At 34.8% G+C, this 18,754-nt stretch overlaps 1 protein-coding gene across 1 annotated transcript in view; it reads right to left on the bottom strand.

Moving 5' to 3' along the window:
- LOC122005628 (protein SABRE-like) overlaps window positions 1–18,754 on the bottom strand; it is a 67,856-nt gene that overhangs the window by 35,469 nt on the left and 13,633 nt on the right. Inside the window, 7 exon segments of the mRNA XM_042560739.1 lie at window positions 2,491–2,591; window positions 2,907–4,149; window positions 4,152–4,544; window positions 5,814–7,928; window positions 9,282–9,533; window positions 15,027–15,104; window positions 15,187–15,360. Of these exon segments, the coding sequence (XP_042416673.1) occupies window positions 2,491–2,591; window positions 2,907–4,149; window positions 4,152–4,544; window positions 5,814–7,928; window positions 9,282–9,533; window positions 15,027–15,104; window positions 15,187–15,360 (4,356 nt within the window).

Genomic DNA, 18,754 nt, shown 5'->3' with positions numbered 1-18,754 from the left:
ATTCATTAAAGATGAATACAATATGGTACTAGTGAATGATGAAGTAAAATAAAAGAGCAAAGAAAAAAGTATTTTCATCAACTTTTTAATGAAATTTGGTTGATGAACTTAACTTGCAAATTTTAAGTAGGCAAAGGAGTATAAAAATTTAATTTTTACGGTAAATTCAAACTTCAAAAGTAGAAGTTTTAAATGAAATGCAAAATAAAAAAGTGGTTGGATTGAAAAGTATAAAAGTACTTAGGGAAGCAAGGTATTGAATGACTTATGAAGTTATTTAACCTAATATTGAAAAAAAAGTGTCTAATCAGAGGAGGATAAGTACTCTAGTCCACTATAAAAAATCGACGAAAATTTACAAAATTGTGTGAATTATAGGGCATTAAACTAATGAGTCGTTCCATGAAACTTAAAAAAAAAATGATTGAAAAAATTAAAGAATGAGATCACAGTGATGAAAAATCAATTTAAAAATTATCAATAATAGAAGTTATACATCTTCAGACAATTAATTAAAAAATATCGAGAAAAAAACTTGTACATGGTATTCATAGACTAAGAAAAAACTCTATTATGTGGAGAATTCTATAAAAGAAAGGTGTTAGCATAACGTATGTTGAAATAATTAAGGATATGTATGAGAATATAATACAAGAGTGAAAACTTTAGGCGGATTAACCGAAGTGTTTCCTATAAAGATAGGGTTGGATAAAGGATCAGCTTTAAATCTCTATCTTTTTATATTAATCAGGAATGAACTCACTAAGACATTACCATGTTACATGTTATTTGCAAATAATATTGTTTTGATAGATGAGACAAGTGAAAAAGTCAAAACTAAGCTCGAATCTGAACGAAAGATTTTAGGCTTAATAAAGTAAAGACAAAATATATAGAATTTAAGTTTAGTAATATTAGATATAGCAAGGCAATAATTAAGATAAAAAATAACAAGTTCTATGTAATTGTGAGCTTTAAGTATTTAAAATCATTCTGCAAAAGGATGGAGGAGATGAGAGATGTCTTATATAAAATATAAACAGGACGATTGAAATGGAGAGCATCAAGTATTCTTTGTGATCGTAAAATTCCTCTAAAACTTCAAGAAGTTCTACAAAACGACAATTAGACCTGCTATGTTATATGAAGCGGAATGTTAGGTTATGCACACAAGTAGAAGATAAGAGTCGCAAAAATGAGGATGTTAAAATAGATGTATGGGCATACGAGGGTGAATAGGATAAGAAATGAGAATATTAGATAGAAAATCAGAGTTGTTTTGAGAGACACATTTAAGATGATACGAACATATACTTAGACAAACAATAAATTCTCCAATTAAGCGATGTGAAACTATAATAAATATGCACATTTAACGAGAAAGAGGAAGATTAAAAAAGGCTTAGTTAGCAACGATAAAATAAGATAAAATTTATTTAAATATAGATTGTGATATAGTAGGGGACAGAATCTAATAGCATATGAGCATCCATATAGTCGACCCCACCTATTCGGATAAAACTTGATTGTTGTTGCAATATGCTATAAAATCACTATTTAGGTATTAGTAATTATTCGTATCATATTATATAATGGTGTTGTATAATTTATATAGGGAGTCTACATCACAGTTCACAAATGAACAAAGCAGATTGGGATCTCCTTTATCTCTACTTTCTCTTTTACCCAATTTACATCTTCCTCCACTCATATAAAACCAACGGAATTCTCTTTGCAAAGAACATCAACTCCATCAAGGAAGCGGCAAATGAAGAGAGGAACTATATAAAGGGGTTTAGAGGATTAAGAATAGTAGGGGTGAGATGTGAACCAGTGATTGAGTGGGGAGGGGATTACTTTTTTTATTCTTCTCCAAATTCATAAGTTTGACTAAGTTTCTCTTTCGCCAAATTTTATACTACCCTTTTATTGTTGGGTGTTTTGTGCATGGGACACAGGGAGAGAGGAGAGAGGAGAGAGGAGAGAGGAGAGAGGAAAGAGGAAAGAGGAATTTAAAGATGAGTCTTGGGTCGAACTTTGACTTAAACTCAATTAGTTTTAGTCATGAGTCACATCTTATTTGAATTTGATCTCGATGAGAAATCAGCCAATTTTGAAAACCATCAATTCCTCCCAACCATCACTCATTCGATCAATTTACCACAAGAACCCTACTAAATCAGAGAATATATTCAGTTTTCCAACAAGCTCTGAAAACTAATCCTTGATTAAGTCGGAACGGGGTTGAATCATTAAGATTCTGATCCAACTCTGAGCAATCAGTACAGGAATCAGCCAACTTTTAAAACCATTACTATAACTGTTTCCTACTGACCCATTTGACAGGAAATAATATAGAAGAAAACTAATATTAAAAAAATAATTGAATCAATGCTTGAAATAAAGGAAGTAAAGAGATCTGATGCATTTCCCATCCTACACAGGACTTTTGGAATGTTGATTTAAACAAACAAAGTCAAATCTGCTTACATTAGCTTCCTCAGAATGAAGATTGAATTGAGGCTGAATGACATTAACCATAAAATGGCGTGTCCCTTCCTCCTCTGGATCATCAATCTGCCCAGGCTTTACTGGTGGTGGATAGTAATACCAAATGGTTAGAGAAACATAAACGTGTATGTAATAGCAAAGGCTTTCAAAACATAGAGATGATTTTTTTTGAGAAACAGGGTCAATGTTTCTTCTCAAAACTAGTATTTCTAAAGATACAGAAATAGCTCCAAATGAATTGAAATAATAATTTTTCATGTAAAGTTTTGAGATAAGAAAAGAGCGCAAATGTGCATAGTTAAACAATAAATGAATCAATTACCAATTCTTGGAGTGCCAAGTTATGCAGTTACTCAAGCATATCTACAACAAGAGATTAGCTCTTTTGAACTCACCATTTACATCAGATTGTATGCATTCAGCTTTGGCTGAAGAAGAACCTAATGAATTTGATTCAGATGTTTCAGCTTGTTTAGAAGCAGAACTGCCAGCATGTATTGCAGAAGTAGAGGAGACTAAGATGTCACCACGAGGATCTTCAGGTTCATCTCTCTTCTGTTGTTCCTCAATTAATTTCCTCTGTGCATATTGACGAGAGGGAGAAGGCTTGGGAGCTTCAAAGACTTTAGATATTCCACCTACCCAGGACCAGACAGCATCTCGGTTTTCAAGTGTCCAAAGGAGCTTGAGGCCGTATACAAATATCCGTTGGCAATTGTCAGCTATTACAACGTTAAACCCATCATCATCACTTGGATCTGATTGTGTGTGATCACTCTCACTACCATTTTCGAACTCCGACCTAACATAGGTCATCTCAAGATTTTTTCTTCCAGCTTCTTGCCATGCCAATAATCTTTCAGGATCAGCCTTAGGTGCTTGCCTTCTTATTGTGAAATAATCAGAATACAAAAGAAAACCATCATCCCTACTTCTTTCCGTAAAATTATGTGGCTGGCTGCATTTATCATTGACTTTACCTGTCATTGAAGCTCTCTTAGTTGCTTGAATCTCATGAACTGCAGATGAACTACAATCTCTATCTAAGTAGGCTTTCAGCATGTGAAGGTCAAGTCCTCGGTAGACAAGATCAAGAGGATCACGCTTGCATTCAAAGGTGTATAGCTGCTTTCCACGACTGTAGCATAATTCGTATTTCAATTTTGACATTTTAAAAGTTAAACCAATTGCAGGATCATCATCGCCTAAAGGCATATGCTTGATGCAAGAAGGTGTGGAATCAAGACGAAGACATAATTCGGTCATAACCTTGTCTAGAGACAAGTTACCAGATCTGGAAGCTCTTGGGATTCCAAATCGAGGCCATCTGGAGAAAGAACGTAGCTTATATGGGGGGTTATAATTTAGGCTCCACCATTTAAATACCCATGCTAAGTCATGGGCTCCTAGATTCATAAGCGGGGAGTCAATGTTCTCCAACTGTTGTGAAGTCTCATAGATGGCCTGATCTAGCATCATGTTGTCTCCAGGATTTCCATCCTGCAGCAAAGGTCTTAGAGAGAAATTCCATCTTAACGAAAGAGAAGTTGACCGGAATGGATCAAATACTTTTTCACGTGGGTTCATCTCCTTAGGTAGTGCATGTAAATAATGATTCAGGGGAGTTCCAGACTTGCAGTAGTCTTGTTAAAATACAACACAATCTTTCCATGGATATAGTATCTCATATCATCCCACCATGGTAAACTACGTTCCTTTTTAGGCAGTTGACTCTCTAGAACTAAATTTGTAGCAGTTGAATCATTTGAGGAATTATGATAATTTAAATGAGAATTCTGGCTTCTGGTGCTTAGATTAGCCCTCCTTAGAGCTACTGTAAATGCATAGCTTATATCAGCAAATACTGGCTCATATCCCACTCCAAAAGATACTTCACCTTTCTGAAAGTATATAGGCAAGTTAGAGTACATTTTCATTGGTGGAGTTGTTCCACTAGCTGAGCGGAGCATGCGCACTCTTCTCCATCTCCCAATGAATACATCTTGATGTCTTTGGGGTTGGAAACAAGTTGCCTGTGACCCAAAGGAAAAGAGAACAATTCTATCAAGTTCAGCATTGTACATAAAGAGATGTAGAGCAATAGCTACTCCATGAATGAGAGCATTAATAAATAATTCAAGTTCAGCATTCTTCTTAATCAAACTTTCATCAACCAAAAGTGTCCATTTATAAATAGTGCACGTTGTAAAGTTATAACAAGTAAGCTCATACATCACTAATGACAAAAGATGATGCATTGGAGATGCTGCTTGGTATAGGTTTAAGTTATAGAAAGCACACTAGACACACTAATCTATAGTCCAAACATAACTACACTAAGATGGATCTTTTTATCACAGGGACATAATTACTATATCCTATTTTTAAAAACTCATCATAATCAATCTTCCTATGCTTCATTATCGGTTAGTTCCAAACTCAACAGAACAATCATTCACAAAGTTTTACTTTTCCTGCTCTCCCTATTCACAACTAATTGTTCACCCAATAAATGTAGAAATACCCCAACATCATTGATATTTAGTCATAAAAATGCATTGAATGTCCAGGTGGGTTCTCCAGTCTATCTCGTCATCTTTCAAGACAAGTTCCAACAAAATCACATATCATCATGCAATATGTGGGACTAGTACCTATCTATCTTGTCATCTTTCAGGCGACTTCCAAAAAAATCACTTGTCATTTCAATAAGTGGGGACTATACAATGCTAATGATGAGTGTTTTATGCCATAACTTTTCATTTAAAGTTCAACTGTCATTTAATTAACATTAACTACTGCCTCCAGCTTCCGCGAAGTACGTAGGAGTACACAAGGCTAATTATATATACATCCATATTCTGAACCAATTCATTTTAACAGAATTCTTTTACCAGAAAAACTTAGTTAAATGAATATAGAGTATAAACCAGTAAACAACTACAAGTTAAGAGAATAACAACAAAAGAGAAGTGCTGCCACATTGGACATGGATCATGGCACTGCTTATTATTTTTTTAAAAAATATGGTTTTAATAAAAGACTGGATTGTAAAACCTAAATATAAGAAAAGAACCTTCAGAGAAACTACAGAAATATACTTGCAAACAGATGGCACTTCAATGAAACCATGTTAATTATCATCAAATGAAACACAGGAAAAGAGAGATCATTAATTCAATCAAACAGAACAATCCAAACAATAAAAATAAAATGAATTGAAAGACCTGAAAAGAGAGATCAACTATGCAATTAAACAGATTGATTTAATCAATAAATAGAAAAATGACTTGAAATGCAACCTGTTGAGCAAGCACAACACGCCCCTTACATTTGCCCAAACTTCCAGAAAATAGAGGATATGTATAGTCTCTAAGCTGAGCAATCAAAGTACCAGCATGTACATCAATATCTCTTCCATAGAGCCTGGAGAATGGTATATCATTAGACAAGCAGACTGGATCAATATCTTTTATGAACTCAACCATTCCAGCATCACCTCCTTCAATTCTGGTCAAAGTTACATCCAACTCAGTAGCACAAAGTGATAGAAGTGAAGATCTACGACTACTCATTTGGAAACCAGATTGTAAATCTCTTGAGCATGCACCAGATCCTTCTGCATGGACAATCTTCTGACATGCCTGGTAGTAAGATTTGAATGTTTGCCTGTGTATGTCATCCTTCAACCTCTTAATAGCTGAAAAATCATTCAAATCAAACTCAATTCCATTATGGATAGCTTTTTGGAATTTGAAATCACTTTTGTCCCCATTCCCCATAACCCTGTTGCAAGAAGACAGAATCTCATCAAGAAACTTCATGCGCACAGCTTCCTCGCACACTTCATTTCTCAACAAGAAGTAATGCTCATCAAGCCAGCCCTGAATTGGTTCTTCTTCAATTTCTGCTGAGAATTTCCGTATGACAAATCGAACAGAACCAAATTTTGTTGATTTGAATTTTGTAGTCTTTGAACTATCCTTCTTAGTAGGAAAAATCTTACTTGTTTTAGCTGTACTAATAAGCTTCAAACCCCGAAACATATCCTCAATAGAATCCTCTATAGCACGTAACTGTAGCCGGTAGGGCATACAAATATGCACATCTAGTCCTTGAATGACCCAATCCCTTGTCACACTATATTGTGCCTTAGCATCATGTGTGTTACCTGGTGGAACTGGAATACATGAAATCTGCATTCGGCTGCTTTTCAACACCCTGGCGCCATTGAAACTAAGCATAAAGCCTTCAAGTAATACACCTATCCTAGCATTCTCTGAAAAGATAGACTGTACCTGAATTTCTGTTTCCACACCATCTGCAACTTCAGCAGATACTCTTAACATCTCCACATCAACAGCAAAAATTGACTCTTGTTTACCAAGTAGCTTTTCAGCTCGAATTTTATCTTTCATAGAAACCTTTTCAAATTCCAATTCTTTCACTCTATCAGCCAACACCTTTACCTCATTGTCAGAGTGTTGGATCTTGCTATTATTTAATAAAAGCTTAACGCGAGCAAAAATTTCGTATACTGCCAAATGAGCATCAGGTTCCCATCTAGTAGTAATATCAGTTGCACTAAATAGGGAGCAAACAGAAACATCAGTAAGACCACCAGAACGACGCACAAACTTTGCATTTTGCATATCAAACAAAGTCACTTTACTACCAGGTTTATGGCCTTCAGTAAATTCCATATAAAAAGATCTAGCTCTCTCTAATTCCATCTGTGTTGATTCCTTTTCTTTGTTTACACATAAACTAAACTGCAAGATATCAAGAGATGTTGAGAATTTGAGGATCTTACTGTTATTTGGGAATGTTGAAATAATATTTGCTACACGTGGCATCCCACCTTCTGATGTACTAATTACTACATGGCCGCCATGTGAACCAAAATTCACACGTTTTGGATCTGCTACAACAGCATCTTCAATAGCCATTTCACCATGATAGCATATTGAGCATTTTTCAAGATTCAGTTTCATTATTCGTGTTCCTTTTGCTGACTTTTTGCTAGAGTATGCAACCTTAAAGTCTGTAGCCCTTTTATTAGAAGATGATAAGGTTTTGATCAGTGTTCTATATGACATTAAGTTGTATACAAGAGACTCAATATGCTGAAAGCCAAAGTTTATTCCCATACCACTTATATCAGCTGAAAATACCAACATCCACCTAGTTAGACCTTGTTGTTCTTTGGATTCAATTTCCTTTTGACCCCAATCTAGACTTAGTCGTGCAATGTGCATTAAAGAACCTGAATTAGTTTCTACTCCAAACAAGTTCTCCTTCAAACACTCCTGGTATTCATCTTCCATGTGCAATTGTAGCTCACCGAGTTCCATGTGGACTTGTATCCCCTTACATGCTATGTTGTTCGCAAATAAATGTGAAGACTGTGAACAACCCTGCATAGAGTACAAATGGTTTGAAAGAGAACAAGTTTGATATAAATATGCCCCTGTCAGGCACACCAGCACTAGGAAAAAAGGCCTAGGCAATCCTAGGTTCTCATAGTCAGTCATGTAGTTATACAAAGATGAAAGATAGAAAAAATAACATATTCTCATAATCAATGAGATAATTATCCAAACATACAAAATAGCAAACTAAAATTGACTAACTAAAACATCATGCTGAAAGATGTTCTATTTGTGAAGAAATTGAAAATTAACAGCATTACAAAATTTATATAAAAGAAAAAAGTATGACAAGAATTTTAGAAATTCAAACAAAAGGATAAATTACTATAAGTGCGAAAATATTAGTGGCCTGAACAACAAACAAAGAAAACAAAAAAAAAAAAAAATTCCGATGCCTAAAAAATAAGACATTGAGAAGAAGAAAGTTAATTTAGCATTCTGGAAAACTGTCTGACCACAGTAAATCAACGCATAATAGACTTGAACAATGCAATTATGTGGTCCCTATCAGGAGTACTTGTATCATGGAGACCCAGTCAAGGAAAATTATATCTTATTTTAATTAAGAGAGAATATGTGATTGCATCATTTACTAGTGATCACAAAATAAATCCTCAGCCTCCAAGCCAATAAAATACTTTTAGGTTAGCCGATATCAGTAGAAAACAAGTCCCAACCAGAACTTTAAGAAGCAAGCTATTTGGACAAGATATTCTACTTTAGAAAGAAAAAGAAAAAACTAAGGACCTGAATAAGTAGCATGCAACAACAGACTCACTTTTCTGCAGGAAGGAAATAGTTTAGAAACAACATAAAAATAAAGCAGACAACCAAAATGGTAGATATGCAATTTCAGAAACAGAAAGCAAAAGTTTCATGTGGAGAACTAAAAACAATGCATGATCAGGAACCATCAGACATGCATTCATACTTATCTGAGCTAGAAGTATTTCTGTCAAAGTTAACGGAACATAAAATTAGCAGCTGGTCCTCATGTTTTTCAGGCTAATTTGTGTGCAACAAAATGAACGGAAGGGCGAGAGTTGTTTTTCTCAAATTATCTCCAAAAAAATTGAACAAAATCAATACCCACCTTTATATCCCTAGGTGTTCATAAGAAACACAACATTGAGGATAAGCAGAGCCTATACACATAATCAGGAGAAAATATATCATATTAGGAACTTAGTATTAAGGATAAGCAGAAAAAGATATATTGATGGAGTAATATCATTGATAAAAATGAAATAGTCTTACTAATACCTTATACTAATAATATTCAGCAATCTTTCTAACAAAAGCAGCTTTCACATTTTCTTCTTATTATGGCCAACTTACATGATATAGCGGCAGTCCTGTAACACTATAAAGGGCAATAGTCATCTCTGGGGCTGAAACAGTACATGTCCACATGATTGATTTAACATGATTTGTTTGAGAGTTTTCATGTCGAGAATTATCCTTCCCAAGGCTAAAACTTTTCTTTTTGGACATTAGGAGTTGCAACCATGGTTTTAATCTGCTAATAATGAGATTGCACTGGGTACCACCAAGTTTCACATCAATCTCAACTCTGATAGGTAGAAGCCGCTGAGACCAGAAACAAACTTCCACGTTATGCTCCGTGTTAAAAGAATAAACAAAGGCATATAGCATATATATCCAGTTGTACAAGTTAAATTTGCAACAGATAAAAAGAGAGAAAATTTACCTTGACATCAAAACACAAAAAACAGCAAAGAAAAGAATTCTATATGCAGGTATTGTGGTAGTGAAAATAAAAAAGAATAAAGCAGATAAAGGTCTACTCATAAGTTTACTTGGCCTTTATACAAAATGTAAAGAAAAAGGGGCTACCAAGCACAATAGGTTCATGAATGTGGTACAAGATGATATAAGCAACACTAGAGAAGCCAGATAAACTTTAAATTTCAAAGTGAGAATACAAAAAAACATGGAGAATTGAAATGAAAATGGTACCAACTCATCATTCAGCTTTCAACTCAATGGATCTCATTTTCCTTTAATTACTGATGTGATGACTTAAGTTTAAGTATCATATCATAATCCTGATGGCGATCTTTCCAACAGTCATCCCATCTGTACCTTATGGCAGGATAAATGAGCATGTTTACCATCTAATATTGAAAAATATATAAGCAACCCCTCTCCATTGTTTAAAATAGGTTAATATCTAAATATAGATTTGAGGTTGTTTCAAATACAATCACTTTTTTCGATTTTGCTCGATTCTGTACTCACAAATCTGTTTCAAGTGTACCATGAATCAATTTACAAAAACTGTATGGTTCCGCCCAGTATGGTCAGTTTTTATAGATTTGTGTAGGGACTAGCAGGGAGTAACTGGATCACCTAGATTTGAGTGGTCCACCAGAATTGGATGTACTGAGGGTGATACGCTGCCCATTTGGCTCATAAACCCCACCCAGACGATCCCTCATTCTCACTAACACTTATTTTTAGACTGAATTATCTCCATAAATCTCTTCCATGACATTCAAGCTTATATTGTCAATCACGCATGGCAACATGCCATTCAACTAGATAGCCACTATAATTGAAAGTAGAAACACTTAAGATATGTATCATTTTGTAGGCCACTAAGCTAATCAGACAAGACCCTGTTGATAACCACTTAGGCTTCAACAAATGTCATAAAATATTGCAACAAGTTTGCTATCCTTGACCAAATTCCAACTCAACATTTGAATCAATTTTAGAATAGGTGAAACAAAAAGTGCAAAGATAAGCAACTGGCATGTATATTTAAATTCTTCAGTTGTAACATTCTTGATTTTAAACAGACTGATATTTTTCAAAAACAAAAAATAGCATTATATTTTAATCATGCTTATCAATATCTTTACCACCTTGTTGAGAATGAGAAAATGCTATATTCTATATGATAGCAACAATTGAGCGAGACTAAATTCAACAACAAAAAACATAAATGAAGAATGTTTGTTATGTGAGGCTTCTGATAGTTCCAAATTGATGGTAATATCTTTACATCATGATACAAAACCAGATATATATTCAAAAAAAAAATCATCATTTATGCCTAACAGTAATTTGTTAGTCTAAATTATTAGCTAAAGCATAATCTTCCAATGAATGGTGGCCGAAGTTTTGGAATCATGTTGAACTTCAGATCAACGTGAGAAAGTTGGTCACAAAAATAATCTCTTAGGAGCAGTAGCTAAAGCATAATCAAATTTTTTTTGTACAGGAGCTTAGCCGAAGATGGTTTATGTCAAGCTACCACAAGGAAATCAACTTGTGTTTCTTTTTTTCAAGTAGACAGAAGATAAAAACAGGACTAGTGCTACATCCAAATGGAGGGAGGGAGGTTGGAGAGAAAGGAGTGCAAGAAAAAGAGGGAGGGGAAGAAAAGATGAAAATTTTCATCTTTACCCTCATGTTCCCTCTGTTTAGACAAAGACGGTCAACATCTGACGGTAGTCTGACCATGGGTCAGCAATGGTTGGCAGTGGTTCAACGATTGGATCCAATGGTGATTGAAGTCCAGCCATGACCCGTTAACAATGTGTGATGATCTTGGTGGTCAAATTTGACAATCAGCAGTGGTTTGATGGTTAATCTGGTGGCAAAATGATGGTTTGTCAGCAATTGACCATGACTGGCAATGGTTTGACGGAGGTTGTTGATGGCTGATGATGATGATCAATTGTCTTCTGTCAATGATAGTCTAACGGTGGCTTGGCATATGTTGGTGATTAGTGGTCGGTGATGAAGAAAGGATATATATTGCTCTTTTAGCATTTTTTTCTTACTCTTCTTCCAATCCGCCCATACTTAGGCAGGAGAGGTCAAAGGATCCTTCCTTAGTTCCATCCAAATAGATAGATGCTCTTCATTCCTAACCCTCTCCCCCTCCATTTTCATTTCGGCTCCCTTCGCTGCCTAAATAATAAATTGGTATTCCATATATTGATAGCACATAAATCATGAAGCTAAACGAACCTCGGAGAAAGGTGGTGGTAAATGGATCTAAGAAGAAACACTAGATAGTCTTATTTATTAAATATCAGGATCAAACTAGGCCTTAGTACTTCTTTATGTGTCCCTTTATATCAATGTCAATCATTGACACTCCAACATCAACACTTTGAGTGAATACTTGACACTCTTATTAATCACTCGTAAGAATTTTGCAGAACAATTATGTCACACTTAGATCCACAATCATGTCGGACATTTGTACTATAGTTTGAGTGCCATGGGGACCAGGATATTCTTGCACTGTTAACATCAACCTTATGCATCCTATTCCAATGCTCTTCATGACTCTATCTCAGTTGCAATGCTCTTAAGTCTCAACATCCATCCTAACCAAATGATCAACCAACATCTTGGCCAAAGCAACGAAAAGGCCAGCTATTAAAGAGGGTGATAGACCCTTGAAAGATATTATGTGAAAGATTGCATGGAAATAGAGATACATAGCCCTTTAAATGGTACAATATGATGGATGAGACACAAAGGTGATAGTGACATCCATAGCAGTGCTAGCGCAAAAGGTAGAAAAGATGATATAGATGATGTGAAAGGTCACAAAGAACATATAAGTTATTTCAATCAACCATCCTCACAGCCCAAACCAATGATCATTGAGCAAAACTTCACCATGTTGCAAGCAAGGCTAACTAAGAAAAGGATTGAAAATAAATTTATATGAATAAGATGGGATGAATGCACCATGTGAATATCAAGCCAAAGTTTAAGTGAGTATGGAACTACCTTATGAGATCAATCACACCAGATATGATTTCTCATATGCAGATCTAGTTGCATACCTAATGCATGTTGTAATCTTAAACATGGTTTAAAATTGACCCGTATTGGAGCTTCAATCTCGGATCAGAACGATACGGTTTCCGTACCATATCATACCGTACCGATATGATTTCGGTAATTTTTAAATATAAAATATATTAACTAATAATAAAAAAAATTAACCTAAATATTTTAAAAAATAAAAAAAGCATATAATAATAATAATAATTTTTTTAAAATATGAAAACTCAACGACTCCGCGACACACCAGCACCTCCGCAACCTTGTGGCGCCACGATGTCAGTGTAGATAGAACGACAAATTTCATCTGTTTCACCCCGCACAATACGAAATTTTCAACCATGGTTCTAAATGGATTATACCAATTCGAGTAATTTAGTTAGATAGAGATAATTTGTCCATTCAAATGGGTATAGTTGGTTTGCAACAAATGTTGATGGACTCCTTTGTGCTGGACAGATCTACCAAAATTCATATTATGCATAACCTCCATTAAATGTTTAATACTTGGGCTTCTACAATTTTTCCATTATAAAGTATGAGTTATTGTAGTTCAATCCCTACTTCTGTTAAACTGGACATCTAAACATTTATTTCTAACATTGTAAGGTTTAGAGGATGTTTTGAATAAAAAAATATAGACAAATACAAGTTGGCAAAAGGCGACTGCGCTCACCGAGCGCCCCTGCAAATCTGTCCCAGGTCAACATGGAGGAGGTACATCACGGGTGGCTACTAGCCCTTGGAATAGTGACTGGCACATGAGGGAGACATTTACCTCAGCTATACTGAGATTCAAACCTCAGGCATTAAGTTGGCAGCACCTCATGCGCTAGCCATTAAACCATCCTGAGGGGACAATAGAGGCAAATACAAGATGTTATAGCTGATTGATAGAATCTACCAAAATTCATATTATCCATAACCTCCATTAAATGTATACTTGGGCTTCTACAATCATCTAAACATTTATTTCTAACGTTGTAAGGTTTAGAGAATGTTTTGAATAAAACATAAAGGCAAATACAAGATGTTATAGCTGATTGATTGGCCTCTTAAGGATTAATATTTTTAACATAAAATCACCCGTAGTCTAATGGACATTGAAATTGAAATCATCAATTACCATCAATCATCAAACATTAACAAATTGAAATTAAACTCGTTGATGACCATCAATCATAAAATGTTTGTGAATCAATATGAACTATGTTTTGTTCCAAAGATTGATCTGTTATTGCTCTTGATGATTTGTCAAACGAGCACATATCCTGTAGCGCACAACACCATACCATATTGTTAACTGTGAGCTGATCCAAATTGGATGTCTAATTGGCCTAGTCAAAAACTCTCAATTTTGGACGTACAAATTATTAAATATTGTTGGTAATTTTATGTCCATATGATTTGTATTAGCAATTTTGGATGATATCTGGCTACAATTAACACAAATTTGAATGTTTGTGCAGGGAATTGAGGTAAAATCAAGGGGAAAATATATCATATTTGAAAAAATCCAATAGTTATGATGCAATTTTGGATATTAACCATACTAACTTCAAGAATCAGGCAGAAGGCAAGTGCCTTACCTCAAGAAGCCTTCCCAAATTTGTTCAACAAGTTTTCAACCCACTTTTAAGGGAAAAGTTGTTTTCATTTCTTTCAGAATAAGCATAAACAGTGAAGGGAATTAAATTATCTAAATTCAGATGATGGCAAAAGTTCTGTTAATATGTAAGTGACCACAATAGGAAGCCCAAGATTTTATATGTAGGAAAATTTTAATTTTACTAAAAATTACCAATGCAGAATGCTCCTCAAGTTTTGAGAGATTCTATATCACCATCCCAGAGGTTATAAAAATATTGCATTTAACACTTTCTGACCTCTGCACCTTACTATGACTAATCAAACAAATTGTCAAAGGCAAAACTTAACCTCGTGTGGCTTTAAATGGTCCATTTGGCATGAATTGATTGTTGACCAGAGCCAATAGACTTAGGAGTGAAGGAGTGGTCAAATGCAATGGCTATTAAGCATTGGGGATAAAAGGGAATCTCATGAAGTTTGAGTGGCTTCTTTAAAAAAATGGTAAAACCATTGGTTAATAAAAAATTTCACTTATATGTATGCCTGAAAGAATCACACTTAGGAAGAGAGCTTCATAGAAAAGCAGGTTAAGATCACATCACTGAGCAAGCAATGAAAATAAGTAGAATATGGAATCAAATGTCAGGGGCTTACTTCATCCGGAACATCCAAAGATGTGACAATAGCAACTTTCATAATCTCCATGATTGAACTAGTCCCTTCATTTAATAACTGAAATAATAGTAGTCTTAATTACTTGAACAATTTGAATAAAGATGGAATGCATATTACCAAAATTACAACTCATGAGTACATGAATTTCGCTGAAAACCACTTGAACATCAAAATGTGATGTAGTCTCCCCTGATTCCTCATGTAGCTGTGATTTACTGCTGCTCAGATGTATGCCCCTTACATTATTCTCAATCATGATATCTTTTCCTCTGTGCATAAACTTCACATCAAGTTTTGGCATACTGAAGCTAACCTTCCAAAATGCAAATAGGTCTTGTTAAGAGTCAAGTTGATCCTAATCTACACTAGGCATTATTACAATAGAATCAATTGTAATAAAATAATTCACAACTTCCTCTACCACAGGAAACTTAATCTCGTCCAATCTTTCCAAAGGAAATATTGAAAGGAACCAACAGAGTTTATCCAGGTCAGAGGATCAAAGAAAAAAAAATCACATCGGTATAAAGTTCAAAAGCATGTAAAGCGATGGTAGCTGAAACAGAAAAACAATAGCAAGCATCAACTATATGTTATCATTAACTTACAACCTGTCTATTTCAATTGAAAATGTAAAACAAATTATCATCTATGTTCGGCTAAAAGTAGTACTTCTCATTTGAAAGAGAAAAAAACAATTAAATCAAATCACCCACCTGATATGAGTGGTAATATTAATTGGTACAAGATTCTTAAACCCGGAGCATCCAGCATTATATGGTCATCAAATGTACCAACCAATCAGAAAGTAAATGTTGACATACCACATGGCATGAACTACAAATTTAATCTGGCCATGCCGACATAATAAAAAAAGGTTTAATTTTGTTGAATGTCCTTAGTTGTGCTGTATGGAAGCATGTCGCAAGATAATTGATGACCACTCAAAAACTAAAAGATAATAATAAATACCAAGATATCAAGGCAATGACTTAAGGGATCTGCTGAAGAATTGTGTCAGACAACTTTCCTGCACTAGCACATCAGAAAAAAGCCTCTTCCTAATATGAACTGGATTAATCATGGGAATGGCTGGCTTCTCCCTTTGACCTATACCGGTGTAAAAACTGATCTTCAAGCAAAAGGATAATTGTGAAACACAAAATTAAGAGCTAAAACATGCCCCTATTGAGAGAAATATGCATCTCATCTCTATTCTGTGCATTACATGCTCCCACTACTCTATTACTAACAGCTACACACAACAGTTATATAGGGAAAAAAACATATCTACTCTATTACTAACAGCTACATACAACAGTTAATATAGAAAAAAAAAACATATAAGAGCATCACTGACCACTACTTTTGTGCAACTACTTCACACAACCAAATAGTAGACTACAACAATGCATACTAGATATAAAGTGACTGACTAGTGTTTTAATGCAACTACACAGCCATCCCCTCCTTTCTTTGGCTTTTCTACTACAATGTTGACAGCATTTCCACATCAACATTGTGCTTATCCCCACATGAAAGAAACCACTCCTTAAATTGAATGGTGTAAAATATATAAAATAATGAAAAGATAGAGAGGAAGGACGGCAATAAAATTATCCTTTAAGTAATCTCCTTGAATGGATTTAAATGAAGAGGAAATATATCATTTTTTTATAATAAACAATTATCAATTAGCTTTTGGCACAAATTTGGGCGGATAAATTATGAAGGGCGGATACTTAAATTTACCTCTTTAAACTTCTATCCTCCATCTTTTCGTTACAAAGGAAACAAAGAAATAGAGGATCCATCCTTTGACTTATCTCTTGTTTTGAATCAATCCACTGACCTATCATTTCAAGGAGATAGATCAGTAAGACTCATTTTGGGAATTGCACACACATGGTCGTGCTGGGCATTTTAAGAAAGGGTCAAGCCCTCGTTTTAAATAAAAGTTTATTGGTCATCCTTGAGATGTGACATTGTTAGAATTACATGTGTAATCAGCCACAGGAACCAAATAGAATTTGGGTATGCAAGGTGGTTATTATAAATGGACATCATGACCAGAGTCAACTGTTTTGAATTGTTTTGGATCAAAATGTGAAACAGCTTATTCGACGTCTGATTCAAAATGAGATATAAGAACAGTGTTGCAGGTATCATTTTATAAATCCATTTTAAACTCTCATCAATGACTAAAAAGGCGCTTGCATAGTAATTTGGGGTCAAAAATAACCTCCTAACCACCACTCTTCATCTTCTGTAGCTCCTACACCTCGGTTCCAACCTTTCCCAACCTAGCTACCTTTCCCATTTGAGGAATTTGAGTCTATGTCTGGAGATCCTCTGGTTCCTTATGTGAATCATGAAAATGAGAAGAGAAGAAAAAGGAGAATAGTGAAGAAATGTTATAAATTGTTGTTGAGAAGCTAGCATACTGATGAGGAAACGAGGCAGAATCAAGGTAGCAACAACAAGGTCGAAGGCACAACTCGTTGAAGTAATCAAAAATCACAATAGACCGATCAGGCGAGGAAAATCTTGAAAGGGGAAGGGGATAGGAGCAACAGCAATTGCCACACACTCAGGGATAGGAGAACACATTTGCTGCAAGATGGGGAAGGGGCAGAGGTAAAAGCTGATTAAAATAAATTATATAACTAATATTAATCAATTTTATAACTCAAAAATTAAAATATTGTAAATACAGTTTAAAAAATTTTGTAGTCATATGGAATTAATTCTGTATCAGCATCAATAATTATGTCTTAATCTGCAATAAACTAATATTTATTACATCCTGTTGATTATTAAATACTATTTTTTCAATAAAAACTATATTCTTTACAAATACTCTAATTTAATAATATTAATTTGTAATTACTCTATTAATCAACACTGTATTTTAATAAATAATAATAAAAACTACTATATTGAATCAATGAATAATTTTAAATAATTAATGTATTAATTGATCAAAATTATAAGCAATATTGTTTAATCCTCTAAATTAGGAAAAATGCTAGTGTGTAGATTTATAATAGATAGAGTTGGAGTTAATGTATGAATTTTATTTTCTAAATTATTTAACTTTTTAAAATAATATTTTGATATTTGTGCAAAGAGGTTTTGATGTTTATACAGAGGGTTTAAGTTATCTTTGCATTGTATATTTGTTATGTGCTTGAGTGTGCAGGCTTTATAGGACACACATGGAGCCCGCAGGACTTGTAACTCAACAAGGTTAAGGTCATGTTAGATGATGACTTAGTGTGGCCAAGGCGATACATTAAAGGGCTTGGAGGTCAGTGGAGATTGAAGAAAGTTACACGAAGCCATTGAGGGACTGCAAAATAAAAGCACTAAGGTGTGTCGGAGAGGCTCTAGAGTATAACTTAACATGGCCAAGTTAGTAGCTTAGTAGCTCGAAGTTCGTAGAGATCAAAGAAGGGCGAAGAAGGAAAGAATGAGACATCTGAGGGACTGCATGATCAGGAGTAATGGTAGTGTCGATATCAGTCGGCGGAGGCACAGTACGCAGGTGAGGCATGAAAAATGACACATCCGAGGGGCAAGTACCCTGATGGGAGATGGTTGTGGTGGCGAAGTTAAGCTGCAAAGGTAAAATCTGATGAGTTGTGAGAGTTGAGTGGCTTGTACACAGAGTGAGGGTAAAATCTCAATTTAGGCATAAGACTCGA

Source organism: Zingiber officinale, chromosome 7B (assembly GCF_018446385.1).
Source record: "Zingiber officinale cultivar Zhangliang chromosome 7B, Zo_v1.1, whole genome shotgun sequence".
Classification (NCBI taxonomy): domain Eukaryota; kingdom Viridiplantae; phylum Streptophyta; class Magnoliopsida; order Zingiberales; family Zingiberaceae; genus Zingiber; species Zingiber officinale.
The sequence above is the reverse complement of the archived record's forward strand: the minus strand, read 5'-3'. Positions and strand labels throughout refer to the sequence as shown.